This window comes from Paroedura picta, chromosome 4, assembly GCF_049243985.1.
Source record: "Paroedura picta isolate Pp20150507F chromosome 4, Ppicta_v3.0, whole genome shotgun sequence".
Lineage (NCBI taxonomy): Eukaryota > Metazoa > Chordata > Lepidosauria > Squamata > Gekkonidae > Paroedura > Paroedura picta.
The window spans coordinates 30817630-30839039 of record NC_135372.1 but is presented as its reverse complement, the minus strand read 5'-3'; the positions used below and the strand labels follow the sequence as shown (position 1 = coordinate 30839039).

Below are 21410 nucleotides of genomic sequence, written 5' to 3'. Positions count from 1 at the left end.
TGGGCCCCGGGGATCCCCTGGAATGACAGCTCATCCCCAAACCACAGAGATCAGTTCCCCTGGAGAAAAGGGCTGCTTTGGAGGGTGGACTGGAGGGCACTGAGATCCCCGTCTGCTATCTACGAATCTTCAGTTTTCCAGGCTGAAGCTGGCGACTATGACTCTATGCCCCTCCGTGGGCCAGGGAGGAACTGGCACCCCTATCCATGAGATTGAGGAATCCTCCCCTCCCCCATTCTCTAAGGCCTGGTCCTTAAGGAGATCTTGCTTTCCTTGCCCTTTGGGGGGGGGGGGAGCCTGCACTAGTCAAATTGCCAAGACTCAGGGCTGCTGCAAGAGGTGTGGGAAAGAGGCCAGGGGAAATGGTTGGCAACCCAAATGCTGACTGTCCTTCCTAAATCACTGCAAGCACCACGGGGAAGCAAACATCAGGGGCAGTTCCACTGAGAAACCACTCTAACTGTCAGGAACGTTTCCCGGAATTTCTTTTGAATTAATTTAATCCCACTGGTTCTGGTCCATCCCTCCGGGGCAAGAGAGAACAACTCTGTTCCATCCTTTATAATATGGCAGCCTTTTAAATACTTGAAGATGGTTATCAGATCCCCTCAGTCGTCTCCTCTCCAGGCTAAACAGACCAAGCTCCCCCAACCTTTCTTCATTCAGTTGATTCGGCTAGTCTGGCTGGATAGGTGGGTGTCCCCTCCCTCACTGCTCCATGTGGGTCCCTCCCAAAACTGCACGCTCAGTGGAAGAGGACCTCTCAAGCCAGCCAGCCAAGCCGCATACCAGAGAAGGCAAAAGGAAGATGAAGAAGAGCTAGGGGTTTTGTACCGGCTTTTCACTCCCCGAAGGAGTCCCAAAGTGGTTTACAGACATATTTCCCTTCCTCTCCCCACAACCGTGTGCGGTGGATGGGGCTGAGAGAGCTCTGATAGAACTGCTCTGAAAGAACAGCTCTGAGAGAACTGTAACAAGCCCAAGGTCACCCCGCTGGCTGTATGTGGAGGAGTGGGAAATCAAATTGGTTTCTCCAGATTAGAGTCCATCCCTCTTAATCTTGACACCATGCTGGGAAGGGAAGGAAAGAGGTACACTTATGAGTAACCTGCTGGGTGGGAGGCGTTGTTTGGAAAGGGGCCTATTGCCAAGAAAGGAGTCAAAGTCAGGGACAGATCTGGGCAATGAAAATGTCCACCTCAGCTCCTCGGTGGAGACTCTGAGCTATTGGCCTCTGACAACCTCCCTTTGTTGCATTGCTTTTTGTTGGCAAAACTAGAGTCAGACCAGGCCAAAGCACTTTCCTTCTGCGGCTACAAAAAAGGCTACTCCCCCACACAGTTATAGACGTCTCTCAGAACAAGATCTAGGGCAGGGTTCTCCATTGTGGTGCCCGTGGGCACCTGGGCTCCTGACAACATTTCACAAAGCGAGCAGGGTCGTTGCAAGGCCGGGCTTGGGAGTCCTCATTCCAAAGGAAAGGTTTTGCTATAATAGCAGTTGCAGCCATCGGAGGAGGAGGAGGACGGCTCTGTGCTTTCCAGCTGTTGTGGGTTTTCTGGGTTGTGTGGCTGTGGTCTGGTAGTTTTAGTCCCTGATTTTTCACTAGTAACTGTGGCTAGCACCTTCAGAGGTAGGACGCAGCAAGGTGGGAATCTCTCTGTCACATTCCTGTCTTGTCTGGGAGTCTCCAGGGGCTGAACTAGGAAGCGCCTTTCTTGTGTTTGGTTGAAGTTCATCAGAAAGTCATACACTTACAGATATACTTGCTAATGAACTCTAACAAAACACAGGAAAAGAGTTTCCTCGTTCCAATCCAGACCTTGGGAGCCTCTCAGAAAATATTATGATATACTACACCTGGAGGCTGGCATCACTTCAATGGCCACCGTGGTGCAGTGATTAAAAACAGCGGCTTCTAATCTGATGAGCCGGGTTTGATTCCCCACTCTTCCTCCACATGCAGCCATCTGGGTGACAGCCCTGATAGAACTGTTCTCAGGATCAGTTCTCTCAGAGCTCTCTCATTCCCACCTACCTCCAGGGTGTTGCAGGGAGAGGAAGAGAAGGCGATCGTAAGCCACTGTGAGACTCCTTCAGGCAGTGAAAAGTGGGTTACAGAAACTGACTCTTCTTAGTCTTCTTCAAGAACAATACAATTTTATTCGAGGGATAAGCTGTCACAAGCATGCACACTTTAGGTACTGTGAAACCCTTTCCTCAGCTGCTCGGTCAAGGTAGACACATGTTGGTCTTCAAGGTGCCCCTGGACTCAAGCTTTCTTCTGCTGCTGCCTCAGACTGACACAACAACTCTGAAACCGTGCTAGTACGTGCCACTGTTTTTCTTCCCTGGCAGGGGAAAGATTTTGATCCGGGAACAACTTAAATGCACTTCCTCCCCTTTTGAGAATGGGCCATGCTCAGTCTGGCAATGTTGGAATCTGCAAGATCTGTTGTGGGCAGAATTGAACAAGAATATGAAGGCTGTCCTGCAGGGGGCATAGTTAGAGTAGGAACTTCCTTGCTGGAATATGCAAGATCTGCAATGCGCATGACTGAGCAGAATATGAAGAGTGTCCTGCAGGGGGCATCGGAGGAGATGTGTATTTAGCATAGTTAGAATAGGAACTTCCTTGCTGGAATATGCAAGATCAATAAGAAAAACACAAGACGGTCTCAGATAACTCAAACCAAGAAGAAAAGACCTATCCTTATAGCCTTAAACAATTAAACAATAATAAAGAATGTTTTTAAACAACATCCTTTACTGAGTTTACTTTTAGTTTATTTCATTCCAAGGACGTCAGCCAGAACCGTTTTCCATATAAAATCCGTTTTCTGTTATCTTTTCCTCGGTGGCAAGTCCTCTCTTCTTTTAAATGAAATAAATCTGAAAGTGTTTCTTCCACAACCTCAAAAGTAGTAATATAAATTGGCCAACGGCTCATAATAGTATAGAGATCCTAGTCCAAAAAGACAAGGTCTGCAGTGTGCATGATTGAGCAGAATATGAAGGGTGTCCTGCAGGGGGCATCGGAGGAGGTGTGCATTCAGCATAGTTAGAATAGATCTTGGTGCACATTGAAGATCTGCTTCCTTCCCCCATATTCACCTGCCCTAAGACCAGGACCAGGGCAGCCTGGAATGTTCTTGAATTGTCATTGATTTATTTACTCGGTATCCCCGGCAATCTGCCAGCTTTGCAGCCTAGAATTGAGATTTGGAAGATGGATCCGAGGGAGTGTTTAAGAAACGGGGTGGGGGGAGAATGGAAAGGAAAGAAATACAGTATCCATGTGGGTAAAGAGGCAATCCGTGTTGCTGAGATTAAAATAGCCTTTCTGAATTTTTTTACCGTTGAGAAACCCTTGAAACATTCCTCAGGCTTTGAGAAACCCCAGAATTGGCACAATCAGGCAGAATATGGTTGGGAAGCAGAGCTGTGGACATGCCTACCTGAGGCCCCTCCCCACCCCTTCTAGGCGCACCATTTGACTTTTTGGGGGAAGGTCGACATGATCATAGAGGGTCATATCACTGATAAATGTTTAACAAACCTAAAATATATATTAAAAAGTCATTAATTCCCACCCATCTGGGAAACCTTTCCAGGGCTGTAAAAAAAACCACACACACACACACACACACACACACACACCAGGGCATTAAACCCACTGAAAATATATTTCATGTTCCCATCCAATGGGCCAGCAAGGAAATTTGGTGTCAGAACTCAAAACTAGGGAAAGGCGGGGAAAAAACAATAGCTTACCCTTGTGTTAATTCCTTGGCGTTTTTCTTTGTAACAAATCGACCAACGGGGGGGGGGGGGGAGGTCTCCAAAGAGAGACAGCTTCCCCCCCACACCCATTGCCCAGCTAAATCTGGGTCTCCCCCCGCCCCCCCACCCACACTATCCATCAATGTGAAGATGTTAAAAGGGGCGGGGTGAAAAAGCCTCCAAATCGGATTGACACCCCCTCCCCCCTTAATAAAGTTTATTATCGGCCGGGGCTGTAATCCTTTTAAATCCCCTGCTGCGGGGGAAGGGCTGGGATTAGACGGAGCCAGCGTAATCCCGATGAATTGGTTACAGGAGGATTTAGCAGTGCCCCGGGGAGCAGATGGCCCAGGGCCTGGCTGGGGGAAAAACAACCCCTTTTCTGTAATGATTTGTAACAAGGATAAAAGGGCAAGGGAAATGGGTGCGTCGGGGTTCCGGGGCGGAGGGGAGGAAGGCGGATTGGGGGGGAGAAGAGACAAGTGTTTACTGCAGTCTGTGGATATTAGATGGGGGAGGTTCGTATGCTCTAAGCGGCTGCTCCATCCGCTCAGTTCTTTAGCCTAGTTATCACTGCAGTGGTACCCGGGGCCAGGGCAACATTCATTTAAAGTTGCCATTTGAGGAATTCCAAAAGAAGAGGAGCTGGTTTTTCTGTACACCGCTTTTTACTACCCGAAGGAGTCCCAAAGCAGCTTACAAACACCTGTCCCTTCCTCTCACCACAACGGACAACCTGTGAGGGAGGTGAGACTGAGAGGGCTCTGAAAGAACTGTGACTGGCCCAAGGTCACCTGGTAGGCTTTGTGAGTCTCAAAGTGGCTTACAATCGCCTTCCCTTCTTCTCACCACAACAGACACCCAGTGAGGGAGGTCAGGCTGAGAGCTCTGAGAGAACTGTGACTGGCCCAAGGTCACCCAGTAGGCCTCATGAGTCTCAAAGGGCCATATGATCGCTTTCCTTTCCTCTGCCCACAACAGATACCCTGTGGGGTAGGGGAAGCTGAGAATGGTGTGAGAGAACTGGGACTGGCCCAAGGAAACCCAGCTGGCTGTCTGTAGAGGAGAAGTGAGGAATCAAATCCCATTCTCCAAGTTAGAGGCCGCTGCTCTCAACCATAATACCAAGGGGGCTCTTAAACACACCTTGTGAGACTGTAACAGCTCCTCCCCCAAACCTGTGTCAGGATAGTGTGTGTGTGTGTGTGTGTGTGTGTGAAGTCATTGCCCAGGTGGCCACCTGTGGAGGGAAGAGTGGGGAATCAAACCCACTTCTCCAGATTAGAAGCTGGGACAATCTTGTATTGGAACAGATGGGCTAAGGCCAGGGTCTCTGGCTGGCTGTGGGGCTTCCGTTCAGCTACAGGCCTTGACAAATGGGCATTGCTAAGCCTGACCCTGCTCCTTCCCTCAAACAACACCATTGCTTGATTTACTTCCACTCCTGGCGTTTTCTTGCCTCCCCCCCCCCCCCAATTCACAGTACCGGCTGTCAAAAGCAGAGAAATCCGGTCATCGTCATACAACTTTGACATAAAAAGTGTCCAGTAGCCTCATTTAGGATATTATTTTTGTAAGTAAACCTAAAAGCCAGCAGGCAACTGTTGACAAGGCACACAAGCTCCAGCTGGGGAGGCCCCATGACTCAGAGGTAGAGCATCTGCTTGGAATGCAGACGTTCCGTGTTCAATCCCTGGCATCTCCAGCTAGAACAGGGATTCTCAATGCGGGGTCCACAGGAGCTCCAGATTGGGTCCACAGCCTTCCCCTCCTGCCTTAAAGGGCTTGGCCACTATCTAGGGAACTGGCCACCCTGCGTGGAGGTCTTGGTGGTTAGGCCATGGGTGTAAAAGTCAAATTGGGGGAGTCAGCTGTGGCATGGTACAGGTGTGTGTGTCTAGACTGCTCAGCCTACTCCCTTTCCAGTCTACATGAGGCAGAGCTGCTGTGTTAGTAGTAAGGACATGGGGAGGGAGAAAAAGGAGAGTGAAGGGTACACGTGGTGATGTCACTTCCGGCGACATGTGACTCCCAGAGGATGTAGCAGGGAGGCGTGGCCAGCTGACATCAATTCCAAGGGTCCTTGAAGCCTGTCAAAAGGTTGAAAAAGGCTGGGTTAGAAGGACTAGTAGTTGTGAATTTCCTGCATTCTGCAGTGGGTTGGACTAGATGACCCTGGAGGTCCCTTCCAACTCTTATGGTTCTATGATTCTATGTTGTAAAAGGCCTCTACTTGAGATCTGGGAGAGTCACTGCCGTCTGACCTGGATGCACTGATAAGGGAAGTTCATGTGATCAGTTGTGTAGTCTGCGACTCTGACACAAGGCTTCCTGTATCCATTGCTATGAGCCTATTGGAATGTATTATTATTATGTTTCTCCGGCTATCGCCAGAGGTGGTGTTGAGATGGATACACAGAGGGGAGGGGCAACCAAACCACATGATACCTTTTTAAAAATTGTTATAGAAAGGGGAATTTCTTTTGTTTTATATTTTAACAGTTTTAATAGTTTTATTGCTTTCATGTCTCATTTTGTTTTCGTAAAATAGTCAATGGTATTTATTGCTTTTTAAATGTTGACTTTTATGGTTGAGAAGTCTTTAAGTTTTACTGTTGATGCATTTTTAACCTTTTTTATTTATTACCAACCCTCTTAATCTAAAATTTTGGTCTAAATGACCATAAAATAAAGATTGATTGATTGATTGATTGATTGATTGATTGATTATGGCATGCAGCCCACGGGTAGTGGGGAGGTGGCTCTAGGAGATACCATAAGAAGGTCCCTCCTCACTCCAGATGCAGAGCCCAAGTCACGGCTGATTTATGCTGATCTCTCATGGGGCTTTCAAGGCCAAAGATCTTCAGAAGAATAGTTGGTTTTTGCACCCTGATTCTCACTACCCAAAGGGTGCCACTCTTCACCACCACAGCAAGCCAGCTCAAGGGTGGTTTCCCACGGCCTGCCTTTATGCAACAACTCTGGACTTCCTTGGTGCTCTCCCATCCAAATACAAACCAGGACCGGCCCCGCTGTGTGTCTGCGATTGGGTTAACCTGGGCCATCTCGGTCAGGGCAAAAAAGGACTCAGCAACAAGCTTACACAGATGTCTAAAAGGTCGGCATGTAAAATAACACTTTTTTCCTTCATCAGGTGTAGAGGGTCATGATCATGACATGGCATGTGTTGTTTTCTACCCTGCTTTTTACTAGCCAAAGGAGTCCCAAAGTGTCTTACAATCACCTTCCTTTCTTCTCCCCACAACAGACACCCTGTGAGGCAGGTGGAGCTGAGAGAGCTCTGAGAGAACTGTGAATGGCCCAAGGTCACCCAGCAGGCCTCGTGTGTCTCAAAGTAAAAGCAACTCACAAATAACTTTCCCTTCCTCTCCCCATGAGAGACAGCCTGTGAGACAGGTGGAGTTGAGAGAGCTCCAAGAGAACTGTGAATGGCCCAAGTTCACCCAGTTGATTGCATGTGCAGGAGCAGGGAACCAAACCCATTTCTCCAGATTAGAGGATGCTGCTCTTAACTGGCTCCTAGCCACTCTGCAGACTGGGAAATGTAGAAATTTGTCCTCACTCTCCTTTCTCCAGGGTTTTAAAGGCAAATGATGTCCAGAAATAGCAAGGGATGTCTCTTTGGGGCAACCCTGGACTTCCTTAGTGGTTTCCCATTCAAGTACCGACCAAGGTTGACCCTGCTTAGTTCCCAAGACCTGTCCAGATCAGGTTAGCCTGAGTTATCCAGGCCAGGGCCTTGCCCCACTTTCCTGTGTATAAATATGAAACACACACACATTTTAAATAACAAAAATAAATTTATTCCGCTAGCACAGAGAGAGACAGGAGAGATCTGGAGCATTCCTGCACAACTGCCACGGTGGAAGAACGTGGAGAAAAGAGGCGGCACACAGGGGTAGTCATGGGAATTGTAGTCCATGGACATCTGGATTACCACAAGTTGACTACCCCTGCACTAGACTAAGTGGAGCTGAAATGGTGAAAGCGAATCCAAAGGAACCTCCTTTTAAAACAGTTTCTTCATTGCTTCGTTATCAAACTACATTTTGAGAGTCTTGGGGGTGGGTGGGGGGCAAGGAGGCGGTACAGTAGAAGAAAGCACACTTATTCGTTTGGTTCTTCGAGGAGAGTCTTGCACAATTTCATCTCACCGTCTCTTCTTGAGGCAGACTCCCCAGGACCCGCATTTCGTTCTGCCCCTGAAACAATGATTTGGAAACGGCAAAGATGCTCCCAGGGGCCTTGGCAGGGGGGATACATTAGCCGGTCACTTTAGTTCACGTTCTGCACACACAATGCCTCCCCGTCTAGTCCCGATTCAGTCTAGGGTCCGAACACATGTAGGATCCGAGTTCAAATCCTCTGTCCCTTATGAATGTATCACGTTATTAGAAGGCTTCATGCACACAGCTCAAACCCACTGCCCCAAGTGCCTCTCTTGTGCATAATAACCATCGAGGAGGGAGTCTGTCACTGGCAAGCAGAGTATGAGAAAAAATGGGCCTGTCTCTTGAAGACTGTTTGGTTTTAACTCTTTAGGTCTTTTGTGAAGAGACACCCCAAAAAGGCACCAGGAAATCAAGCTCGATACCAAGGGTGGGCAAACTGCGGCCCTGCAGATGTCCATGGACTACAATTCCCATGAGCCCCTGCCAGCATTTGCTGACAGGGGCTCATGGGAATTATAGTCCATAGACATCTGCAGGGCCGCAGTTTGCCCACCCCTGCTCTACACAATGCTCACACTGGAGAAAATAGTTTTAATAAGCAGAGCTAGTGTGTGGTGCCCCGCTTTTCAGAACCAGAGTCTCAAAGAGGCTTCCAATCGCCTTCCCTTCCTCTGCCTGCAACAGGCACCCTGTGAGGTAGGTGGGGCTGGGAGAGCTCAGAGAGAACATTGTCTGGCCCAAGGTCATCCAGCTGGCTGCATGAGGAGTGGGGGATCAAACCCAGTTCTCCAGATTAGAGGACACCACTCTTAGCCATGGCACCAAGCTATTACCAGGTTTCCCAGTTGCCTTTGCCAGAGATTTAGATCTGCCTGGCTGCAGAATGTCAAAGCTCTCTTTGAATTTTGCATGCAATTCAGTATCCCCCCCCCCATGCCTCTGCATGCATTTCCCATCCCCATCTGTGGCACCCCTAGTGACTGTTTGGTGGTATTGAGTGTACTGTAAAACCTGAGAATATGCAAAGAGGTCAGGGGGGGTTGTATGGCAAAATATACTTCTGGTCCTCAAACCAGCATCTGGAGACCAGAGAGGTCCCCAGTGAATACAGGAATAAGCAGTCCTCACCTTAGCTGCTAAGGGAATGTGGCAAAAAGGCACTTTCCAATTATGTCCTACCCTTCTCCCCACTAGCGATAAGAACTGTTTTCCGAGTTGGCGTAAAGCACACCTGAAGGCCTGACCAACCGTAGCTGCAGAGGAAAGGACAAGCAGTAATGGGTTTAAACTACAAGCACAGCGATATAGGCTAGATATCAGGAACAAAATGTGACTGTGAACTACTCTAATAGTTCAGCAATGGAATAGGCTGCCTAAGGAGGTGGTGAACTCCCCCTCACTGGCAGTCTTCAAGCAAAGGTTGGATAGACACTTTTCTTGGATGCTTTAGTTTAGGATGCTTAGGGCTGATCCTGTGTAGAGCAGGGGGTTGGACTAGATGGCCTGTATGGCCCCTTCCAACTCTACGATTCTAGGATTCTAGGTGCAACAGATATACAAGAACACAAGTGACCACATGCTGGGAAATCAAGTTTTTATCAGAGGGTCTTAGTGCAGTGACAAGGCCAACACCGTGCCTGAAAGAAAACGTCAGGTCTTTGTAAAGCTTCACACAAACCATTTTTTTTAAGGTAACCTTGGTGTTTTTAACGAACAAACCAACAATGACATCAACAACAAAAAGAGTTTAAAACAGACAACAGAGAAAAGGGGAAAAGACAATTTGGCCGTAACACAGCTGCATTTAAAACGCACTTCATACAACACACAATCCGGTGGCTTTGTGCAACTTGCTTCTTGCTCACTGAGAGACCGGAGTAGCCAGGCACTGAGACGATGCGCAGGCAGTGCGCTCTTCTTGGCAATTGGGAGCCCACCACCCACGCATTTCATGAACACACGTCCCTGGAATACACTTTATTTTGAATACTTGCATGCCATGTTAAGAGAGCAATGTGTGGATTTCCCAGGAATGTGAAGCCTGAATTTATGTCTTTCAGGGTTCTAGCATGAGCACATGGCAGCTGTACCTGCCTGGAAAACCCAGAAGTAGAGGAGGAGTGGGTTTTTAATACTACCCGTGTCACTACCCGAAGGAGTCCCCAAACAGCTTACGAACACCTTTCCCTCCCTCTCCCCACAACAGACGCCCTGTGAGGTAGGTGGGGCTGAGAAAACTGCTCTAAGTGAGCTCTAAGAGAGCTGTGACTAGTCCAAGATCACCCGGCTTGCTGCGAGTGGAGAAGTGGGGAAGATATGGCCGGAGGGCTCCCTACCACTGCCCTAAGAACAGAATGCCAGAGTATTGCACACTATGGAATCAGTTGAAAAATCCCTTCCCCAAAGTGTGTGCAATCTACATAAGGGATGGACAACTTCAGCCAGGTTCTCATCGCTCTGTCATTGAACCTCCTTAAAAATTTGATTGGTATCTGAGGCACGTCCTGGAAAGGTTTGAAAGAGAACATGGAACAGCCATCTTGCCATTCAAAGGGAGGCTCTATCTGGAAGCATATTAACCCCCCCCCCCCCAGACCATTTCTACCTCACCCCTGCTGAGGGCATGAGGACTCCTGCTGCTCAGCTGCATGTCCCCTTCCCACCTGCTTGGCCCAGATGAAAGTGGGCACAGAAATTGGCCATCCCGACTCTACACAATGCCATAAATTATCCCTACCCCCCCCACACACACATTTCTGAGAATCAGATTGTTGCAGATTAAATGGAAACACATAATCTGCAACAACCTGATTCTGGAAGGAGTGTAGGCCTGAGCGTGGAAGACAGGTAGTGGAGGCAAAGGTGGCTATACAGGCTATACAGGAGCCCCACTTGCTGTGCCATCTCCACCGCCCATCTTCCATGCCTGGCCCCACACTCCTGATGGTGGAACTGGTCGTGGAAGACCTGGCCTGGCCAGCCGCCAACTCTGCCAGCTGTCTTCTGCAACTGGCTTGAAGAGCCCCGGTCACACCGCTGCCTCCTGTCTTCACATCTACTGGCACACTCCCTGGAGCAGGCCAAAAGTCCATAGTCATTTCCGTTTCAGGGGGTGCACCAGTAGATGTGTTTCCACATCAAAAACCCCTCTCCGGGACTCAAGCAATAAGAGAAGGGATAGAAAAGCTACTCATGATGTGTCCCCTCCAGAATGTTTTATCAGTGTGGTTCATGCCCCCTGCCCAAAACCTTTTCCAGAATGCCACCGCCAGAGGTAAAAAAAGTGGTGCCAAGCTGCCAACACCACCTAGGATTTGAATAATGCTGGGGGGGGGGCAGTGATAACAGAGACAAGACTAATGAAATAAAAGGAAGGGGCTCTCCCCTGAATGTGCTCCTAGAGGCATAACAGGGGAAAGAAAACACATGTGTCTTAATGCTGCCATTATGAAGATGTAGTTCTAAAATGGATTTCCAAGTGTTCAAAGCACTTCCTGTGTTGTTACTTCAGTAATACTTCTGATAAGCTTTGGAAGGCAGAACCAGGGTTTATCTCTCCCTTTGCTATGGACCCTGGAGAACCTGTGACTTGCATGAAGTTAGCTAGTGAGTTCCCTTACAAAGGAGAGACTAAATCCACAGAACTTCCTTGCTCACTTCTTTCTTTCTTTCTTTCTTTCTTTCTTTCTTTCTTTCTTTCTTTCTTTCTTTCTTTCTTTCTTTCTTTCTTTCTTTCTTTCTTTCTTTCTTTCTTTCTTTCCTTTCCCACGAAAGCTTATACCTTAAATCAAACTTAAGGTGCCCCTGGACTCAAACTTTGTTATGAAGCCATTTGAACATGAAAACAGCATTTTAAAACAATATGTAAAACAACCCCTGAAAAGAGCTGAACTGCCACACCATGAACAAGTTGCTAAGCTTTTTAGGTTGTCTTCCAGGGCTGCCCCATGTAGGGCACATTACAGTAGTCCAGCAGTACAGTTACAACAGAGATTACAAAAACAAGGGGCAGCATGGCCACTGATGTCAGTTCTTGTCCATACAAACTTAAAGGTCTTAAAGGTGTCACTGGACCTTTAATATTCAAGCTCTTCAACCACCTGTTTATTAGGAGGACGGAATATAAGGCACTTGTGCACAAAACAAGCATGTTGGCTGGCAAAGGAAGGTGAGGACACATCAAGCTAAAACCAGTTGGTATGATGTTAAGAGCAAAGGAGAAGAAAAGCTGGCTGGCTGGCTGGCTGGCTGGCTGGCTGGGTGGGTGGGTGGGGGACTGGTGCTTCTTCAAGGAACTCAAAGACTGCAGGATCCACCTGTATCAAATGTTGCCCCATTGTTCACCCTTCTCCATCTTGAACAGGGCTAATCTCTTCATGTTAATAACATTGGGTACCTCTTTGCTGTGACGGGAGATCTGCCATGTCTTATTTCAGAATAGTCATGATGATTGAAAAAGCCACCAGTTAGATTGTATTCTTCAGCTAAACGCCTTCTTCAAATAATCATTTGCTGAAAACAAAGCAGTACAGAGCTCACGCTGGCTACCAAGGTTCAAAACTGGCTCCCAGGGGGGGGGGGAAGGCAACTTTCTGGTGCAAGAAAACATCCTAAATTTGGTCGCCTTGTCTGACCTGTTTTGATTTTAGCAAATAATTCTGTTAAGAAGGCATTTAGGTGAAAAATAAGCTCTAAAGGGTGGCTTTTTTTGAATCCTAATTATTTCTAACTTTAATTGCTATCATGTTTAACCACGGCTGGTTACAATGCTGAAACTATTAGACAACAATGTTGTTTGGGAAAAACGTTTTCTCTTTGCGTTGTCTCATTGAAGTCGTTTTGCCATGTACAGTTCCTGCTGGGCTGTTTGATCCTACATTATCTATGTACTGTGGCTCTTTTTGGATTGGGTACATCTTGTTTACAAGCCAGATTACCAAAGGGATGACATCTCCAGCGTCACTCCATTCTGCACACATTGGACAATGCACTTTTGAAGTAGGTTTTCCTGTTCCGCACAGGAAGATCCAGCTGCAAAAACACACTGAAAAGCGCATTGTCTCACTTATCTTATGCCAACAAAACAGAGTCCAGTAGCACCTTTAAGACCAGCAAAGATTTATTCAAGGCGTGAGCTTTCGAGTGCAAGCACTCGAAAGCTCACGCCTCGAATAAATCTTTGCTGGTCTTAAAGGTGCCACTGGACTCTGATTTTGTTTTGTTGTGCTGCTTCAGACCAACACGGCTACCCACTTGAGTTTGTCTTATGCTAAGAAAGGTATCCTTATCATTCTCAAGTGCATTGTCCAACATGCATGGGATGGATGGGCTCTGATATCATCCCTTTCTGACTGTTTAGTGCATTTTATGCCTTCTTCCCTGGCACTGAAAGCTCTATGCATGATTCTCCTTTCCCCATCTAATCCTTGCAATAGTCCCATGAGGTACTACCTTTTAACCCAGGGGTAGTCAAACTGCGGCCCTCCAGATGTCCATGGACTACAATTCCCAGGAGCCCCTGCCAGCGAATGCGGATTCAAGCCCGGGATGTACCACATTGTAGGCCCAGCAGCGTCATCTCTGCACCATGCTGGCTCATCCCTTCTCTTAATACTGGAGGTGTCATTACCACAGTTGATTCATTTGGCTGGTGCCATTCCTTACTATTTTTAAGACCTCACCGTTTTATACTCTCCACCCAGGAAAGGAAGGACATGATCCAGCAGGGGCCCTAGAGGTCCTCTACAACCCTCTGGCTGTCCTGTCCAATCAGAACCCATCCTAAATCCCAGCCACCACTTCTGTTACTTACATACACAGCAAGAACAAAGTTTGAGTCCGCTGGTACCTTGAAGTCCAGCAAAGTTTTATTCAAGGTATAAGAATCTGACGAAGAGTGCATGCACATGAAAGCTTAGACCTTGAATAAAACATCACTGGACTCAAACTTTGTTTGACTGCCAAATCACGCAAATGTGTTCTCTTCAACCCCTGAAAACAGCTGAGCTGCCGCACTCTGAACAAGCTGCTTAGCTTTGGGGGTTGTCTTCAAGGGCTGCCCCACATAGGGCCCATTAAAGTAGTCTAGCTGTAAAGTTACAACAGTCCAAGTATGGGGTTACAAAAACAAGGGGCAGCATGGCCACTGGTATCTGTTCTTGGCCATACAAACCAGGTCTTAGCAGTGCCGTTGGACTCAAACTTTGCTGCTTCAGACCACCTGAATCCATGCGCACAAAGAGTTATGGTTCTCAAGGATAATTATCCTGTGCATTAGAACCAAGCAGCCAAGTCGATGTTCCAAAAATCACCATCAAAAGAAGACATTCCCCACCCAGCCACCTTTGCCCTGGTTCCTTTCTTTCCTGTCCCATGGATTTGCTGGAATTCTGGGAGACTGGAGGAGGGCAGTAGGTATAGCATTGTGAAGGCATAAGGAACCAGGGGGTCAAGGACCAAGGCAAGAAGTAAACAGGCAGGAAAGCTCAAGGGAGCAGGTTTAGGTTGGCGGCAGCAGCAAAAAATGGAGGAAGGAGGGCAGCGTGAGAGAGGCAGACAACAAACAGAGGCCTGCTGCAATGCAGCAACCGTCTGCAGAGGGACTCCATAAACTTGCACATCTGTGCCACTATAGGCACCGTATGATTTTTTTAAACCAAAATTATACCCTGAGGGGTGGGGCGGGGAGGAGAGTTCTGTGTATGTTTGAAAGAGAGAGATCCGCTAGAAGCTCAGCAACCCCCTCGCATGCTGGCTTTATTGAATACCGTTCAGCAATGGCTCAGCAGCTTTTTGAATCCAGTTCTCTTTAGAAACAAACAAACGTCTCGAGGGATCTCCCCGACAGGCCAGTTTAGACTGTGCTTCTGTTTCGAAATTCAGGATGGGCCAAAAGGGGATCCTTCAGGCGAGAAAACGGGGTTCAGCGCCGCCTCGACTCGCCATGTAAATGTCAGATTGGCACCTGCGAACTCCCATGCTCAATAGTCTCTAATCTGGAAATAGCAGCTTTTTAAAAAATGACAAAAGAGTTCTCTGTCCAAGGAATAGTTCAATGCAGCCCCTTTGCTGCTGGTCCCGAACTGGCTGCAGTAAAAACACCTACCAGCGCACTCTTGATTCTCTGGAGGAGGATCATGCTACATGTGTCTAGGGAGATTAGGATGATTCTGGCTAATTTTTCCAAAGAAGATTCCCCCACCACCACCCGCAGAATCTCTCTTGCTCAAAACGGCCTGGAACAGAAACCCCCTCCCTTTGGACATAAAAGCTGACTTCTGGCGCTACAATTTGTGCTCTGGAACATACATACAAATGCAAAATGCATGCATTCCATGCCACAGCCAAGCTTCCTGCATTACTGACTTTTCCTACAGAAGCAGGCCCCCCAATGCCCCTCTCCTACTTGCCACATCTGTGTGTTTTAAAGCAAGGAGCAGCGAGCATGACTGACACGGCATGTGCGCATCGCTGGACTTTGTTTCTGCAAACCAGAGCATGAATTGTAGGTGAGAAGCTCCCCCACACCGGACACCCCTTCTCCTGTGACCCTACCCTATTGGTTGCAGCTTGCCAGCTTCTCTTTCAGGCCAACGGGAAGCTTGGGCGGCCCTTGCGGTGCCGCATGCGCATGCGGAAGAAAGTGTACATGCCAAACAGGCACATGGAGGAGATGAGGTACAGGAGAATGCACAAGCTGACATCCAGCTGGGAAAAGCCGACTCCCAGTAAGTGGAACCATTGGCTCCTCCTCCGGGAAGTCCCGCCCTCTCCACCCACTTCCCCTTCCATGATCTGCTGGGCTCCCAAGCCCTTGTGCTTGAGGCGTTCCCAGACAGCGTCGTAATCAAAAGGCTCGCCCTCCATCGGCACCAGCCCCGTGTCTCTGCGACTCCGCCTGTTTCTGTCGCTAGCCTGGGGGGCCGCTTTCAAAGCTTTGCTCTTGTAATGCTGCTCGCTGAAGGAATCCAGATCGACAATGTCGTCCTCCAGCTCTCTCGCTTTGGCCGTCTTGCCCATCTTGATAATGCTCGGCTTGCGTGGCTCAGAAGCACCGGACCGGTCCGAGCCAGAAGGCTTTTTCTCCTCCTTCCCTCGTTCGGGCTTCTCAGTCCTCCTGGTGTCTCCTTCAAACTCCTCCTCAGCTCCTCGGCGGTTCTCCTCTCCTCCTTCCTCCAGGTTTCCTTCAGCTTTGACGTCGCGCTCCTCAATGTCGCGACCATACCTCCCCCTCTCGAAGGTCATGTAATCCAAGTAGATGTTGTTCCTCGAGAAGTGCGACTTGAAGAACCTCAGGACGGCCCTCTCATCCCACATGCGTCTCCCGTTGATGATTAACTGGCACGACCAACACAATATCTGGGGAGGCCACTGCATCTTGGGAAATCGGGGGTCGTCACTTTCGGTACCTGAATAATAATAACAATGAGTTAGTTTTTAGACACCGCTTTTCTCTACCTTATGGAGTCTCAAGAAAGCTTGCCAAGTTCTGCCAGGACTGCAAGATGGAGCTCTTCTGCTGGGCCTATGGTTGAGGCCAGCCAAGACATTATACCATGTAAATATCAGGCCTCCCTCCCCTGCTTAGTCAACATCAGAAATAATTAACATCATTCCAGTCTCAGTGACAACCACTGGTGCCAATAACGATTTAAATAGCATTTTGAAATGCACTGTTATTGTTTTATTATGTTAGAATTAATTGTCGCTCACCATCCAGTGATGGCAAGTCCGAGAAGGGGAGTATATAAATCAATTAATTAATAAATAACATTAAATTGACCATCGCCTTCCTTTCCTCCAGCTCCATGACATGCACCTTGTGACACAGAGAGAGCTCGGACTGGCCCAAGGTCACCCAGCTGGCTGCATGTGAAGGAAGAATCATAGAATCACAGAGTTGGAAGGGACCTCCTGAGTCATCTAGTCCAACCCCCAGCACTATGCAGGACACTCACAGCCCTATCGCTCATCCACTGTAACCTGCCACCCCCTTGAGCCTTCAAAGAATCAGCCTCTCCGTCAGATGGCTATCCAACCTCTGTTTAAAAATCTCCAAAGATGGAGAACCCACCACCTCCCGAGAAAGCATGTTCCACTGAGGAACCACTCTGACTGTCAGGAACTTCTTCCGGAGGTTTAGATGGAATTTCTTTCGCATTAATTTCATCCCATTGGTTCTGGTCCGTCCCTCCAGATTAGAGGCTGCCACTCTTAACCACTACACCACACTCGCTCTCAGGGAAACCAAAGTGGATTTTAAGAAGTTGCCATCATGAAGATGACAGGATGTGTTCTCTGTGGACTATGCTCACCCTGGGCCACTACTCACACAGCTTTCATTCCCGTCACCCTGTAATCTAGCAAAATCAAAAATTTAATTGGATCTAGTATAAAGGGGAGAATGAAGACAGAGGGTCTGCCTGGACACTCTCCCCCCCCCCCCATACCAACTATAGAATTAGACTCCATTTTTCAAAATGGTAGGACACAATTTGCAAACCCAAACCACTCCTCTCCCTTGTAAAGGGCTATCGGTTTTGTTTCCCAGCTAAGACATGCTGTAGCACAGGGGCAGCCCTCCAGATGTCCATGGACTACAATTCCCATGAGCCCCTGCCAGCATTTGCTGCAGTTTGACTACCCCTGCTGTAGCATTACAAGGAAGAAAAGCCATGAGCTAGATAGCCCAGGCAAGCCTAATCCCATCAGATCTCAACAGCTAAGCAGGACTGACCCTGGAGAGTATTTGGATGGGAGACCTGCAAGGATTTAGATGGAGTTCCTCCAAGGAATACTAGGAGTCATGACACAGAGGCAGGCCAAGGGCAAACCAGCTCTGAATGTCCCTTGCCTGGCTTGCAAGACAATCCTCAGACCTCCTCAGACCTCATAGATCATCATTGTATGATTTTTGACTAAGATAAGGAGCAGCAGGGGCAGTGTGGGTGTGTCCACACCGTTTCTGCTCCACTTGTTGCCTATGCCATCGCAGGGGATGCTTTTGAGGCCCTCCGCAAACATGGAGGCAGCCTTACATACCGGATTAAGTTCGTATATGTATCATATAAATATCTTCCTACAATGTATTGCAATGTATTTCAGCAAGGGAGATCCATGTGTGGATGAAGACTTATGTGCAAGCATCTGTCACAGAGGGAAAAGACACAGGATGGTCATCTGCAGGGATGGGCACAAACCCAACTTTTGTGGTTTACAGGTATACCACAAACTGGCCAAAATTCATCACCGACAAAGGTTTGTGAGCCAGCTTATCCTCATCTCTACTCACCTGAGCTCCCAATTGACAGGATGCATCTTTTGCTCTAAGTCTGGCTAAGGTTCCAAAACTCTGTAACTCCCTCCCCGCAGTGAGTTTCACCTGTCTCTCTCTAGCACTTTTGCCAGCAGGTGAAGCTATTTTGGGGGTGGAAAGGCAGCAAAGTTTTACAGAAATGAATGAATAAATAAGGTTTGACATCGGTGTGTCTGTAGTGAGGGAAACAGCTTCCAAGTTGCCCAGAATTCTCTCTTTCTCTCTCTCTCTGCAAAGGGGGAACCACCTGTCAACTGCAGCTGCCCCAGGCAAAAGCCTTGCCCAATTTCCTGAAACATGAAGCAAGGCCACGTTCAGGAATGGCGCTCAGAAGAGCCACAGGTGCCTCCAGAGCCACTGAGTGATCATCACTGCCCTCAATATGCATTCCAAGCGTACAAATGCCCAGTCATTCTCAGGCCCTGGAATGGCAGCCCAGAGAGGGCACACTACCAATATCCATTGAAATGCTGAACCAGAATCACAAAGGGCTGGAAGAGAGCCCAAAGAGCCATCCAAATCCAACCCCCTACTTTCTTGGGGACTTAAAAATCAGATGCTTTTGTGTTTTTCTTTAACAGATCATCAAGGGCCTACATAAGCCTTTCTCAATTTTTTGTTATTGTTAAGAAACCTCTGAAACGTTCTTCAGGCTTTGAGAAACCCCAGAAGTGGCACAATTTTGCAGAATGTGCTTGGGAAGCAGGGCTGTGGACACGCCCACCTGGGGCCCCTCCCCTTCCCACCCCCTCCAGGCCCATCATTGGCCATTGGGGGAGTCAACATGTCCATATATGGTCCTATCACCTGATACATGTTTAACAAATCTGAAAATACATATTTAAAATTCATTAACCCCCACCCATTCAAGAAAACATTCCAGGGCCATCTGAGAAGAGTTCTTTCACATCACCTACTCTCTCATACTTTAAACTGGAGGTGCCGGGGATTGAACCTGGGACCTTCTGCATGCCAAACCTACCTTCTGCTGTTGAGCCAAGGTCCCACCTCCTGAGGACACACGGCTTGGGAAAGGCAATTTTCCCACAGCTCACAGCCCTGTTCGTCCTTGCAGGGGGAGAGATGCCAGTTTGCCCAGCACTATCCCAGTCAAAGCAGATCTGAACGAGGGCCTCCCCCAGAAAAAGCCAACCTGCACAGACGCGTACAAGCATTCTGCACCGGGAACAGAAGACCGGCCGCCAACATTTTAAATTAAATCAGAGGTCGCAGGGCTTTGGCCACAAACGGGGTAGGGGGATGGGGTGAAAAGCTTTGGCTCAGTCCTGCTTAAACCCGCTGGAAAGAAAAGCGCAAATAAAATTACACGGGAAATGAAATTACAATGGCCGGGGCTCGATGCGCGCATGAAAGCTGGACATGCTCTCCTGCAGAGCGACACAAAAGGGCCCCGTTCCAGTTAACAGGAGATCCACCGCGCTCAATTAGGCCTGAGGCCCACCGAGGCCAATCGGTCGCTTCTAGCAACCTTTAGCCGGATGCCTCTGGAAGCTTGCAAGCGCCAATGCCAGTAGACAGAGACCTGTTCCTGCTTCCCCTGAAAGGTCGGATGCTCAAACAGCCTTGGAGGGATATTCAATTACACCCGGCCGGCCTTGTTTCAAGCGGGAGTGCAGATTAAAATGCTGGCATGTTCAGGGACTACAGGGAATCTACTTTGCAGCCATCTTTCTCATGGTAATTGTAGTCTGTGGGCATCTGGAGAGCCACAGCTGGGCCATCCCTGGCCTCAGTCATGAAGAAGATTAGACAGAAAGTGTGAAGGGTGTATATTTTTACATGCATTAACTTGCATACTAGTGGACGCTTTTAATACCCATTACAAGGAAAAAAGTTGGCGTTTATACCCCACTTTTCAAGGCCCGAAATAGTCTCAAAACGGCTTACAGTTGCCTTCCCTTCCGCTCCACACAACAAACACCCTGCGAGGTAGGTGAGGGTGAGAGAGCTCTGACAGGACTGCTCCATCAGAACAGCACTATCGGGACTGTGACAACCCCAAGGTCACCCAAGATGGCTGCATGTGGAGGAGCAGGGAATCAAACCCGGGTTGCCAGATTAGAAGGCGCCACTCCCAACCACAATACCACGCTGGCTCTCAAGAGATCTACTCGGGGGATTTGCTGATATATTGACAGCCCAACACATGTCTGGCCAATGCCCCAAAGGACGGTGTCACAGCGGCGGGGGAACATCAGCCAGGACCATCCACTGGTCCTCTGTCAGCCTAGCTTTCTTGTTTACAGAATAACAGGCAGTTAGGACTTGTCGACGTTCCTTCGCAGCTGCTGACAACTGCCTCACTGTTTTAGGCCGGACACCCTGCGTGCCTCCGGCAACACTGAAGAGGATTTAATATGCTGAAAGTGGCCGCTCTCCACTCCAGTCTCGAGTGAATAACCGAGGATGGGGAAAATCAGATGAAAATAAATAAAGCTCAGCCGCGTGAAGCAGCGTTGAAGGACGTGCTTCGGCAAGGTGGCGCTTGTGTCCCGGGGGGGCGAGGGAAGAGGGGAAGAAAAGGAAACAATTCTTTTGATTGCCAGACTTGAAAAATGAGGCCCTGCCCCCTCCTCGTCTGTGAACAGAAGTCGCCCGCTCCTCCCCGTGTCAGAGGCAGCAGGCCCGGGGGACAAGGGACGGCATCTGTGCATGATGGCGTGTGGGCGGCAGGGGTGGGCCGAGAAAGGCGCATGGGAGAGCTAGCTTGGGAGGAGAGCCCTTTCAGGGCACGTGTCTGTTAGCCTTTAGGAGACCCCAGGCCAAGAAGATTTAGTAGCTGCCCCCCCCCCTGGCTGGGCACCACCAGCTGCGTGTTCTTCTATTGTCGAGGGCCGGCTGTCGGCCCGCCCACCTCTCCCTCCCTTGACTCGACCTTCCTCCACAGCCACCAAGAGGAAATAAAGGGCCGTCCCCTGAGGCCAGTGGAGGAAGGGAAGAGTCTGGCCGTTCCCTGTTTTCCTCCAAATTCCTGTGCCCCAAGACTGGCAAGCCAGAGACTTACAGATCAAGAAATGAGGACACGTCCTGTTTCTTCCTCAGACTGTTTCTGCACTAGGGATATTGTTCGGATTTGCATTTTTAAAGGGTCGAGT

General features: G+C 48.7%; 1 protein-coding gene across 1 annotated transcript in view; it reads right to left on the bottom strand.

The window, feature by feature from the left end:
• Positions 1–9559: 9559 nt before the first annotated feature.
• QSOX1 (quiescin sulfhydryl oxidase 1) overlaps positions 9560–21410 on the bottom strand; it is a 93783-nt gene continuing 81932 nt past the window's right edge. The window contains exon 12 of the mRNA XM_077332220.1: positions 9560–16387. Coding sequence (XP_077188335.1) covers positions 15564–16387 — 824 coding nt within the window. The 3' untranslated portion in view covers positions 9560–15563. The remainder of the gene's footprint in view (positions 16388–21410) is intronic.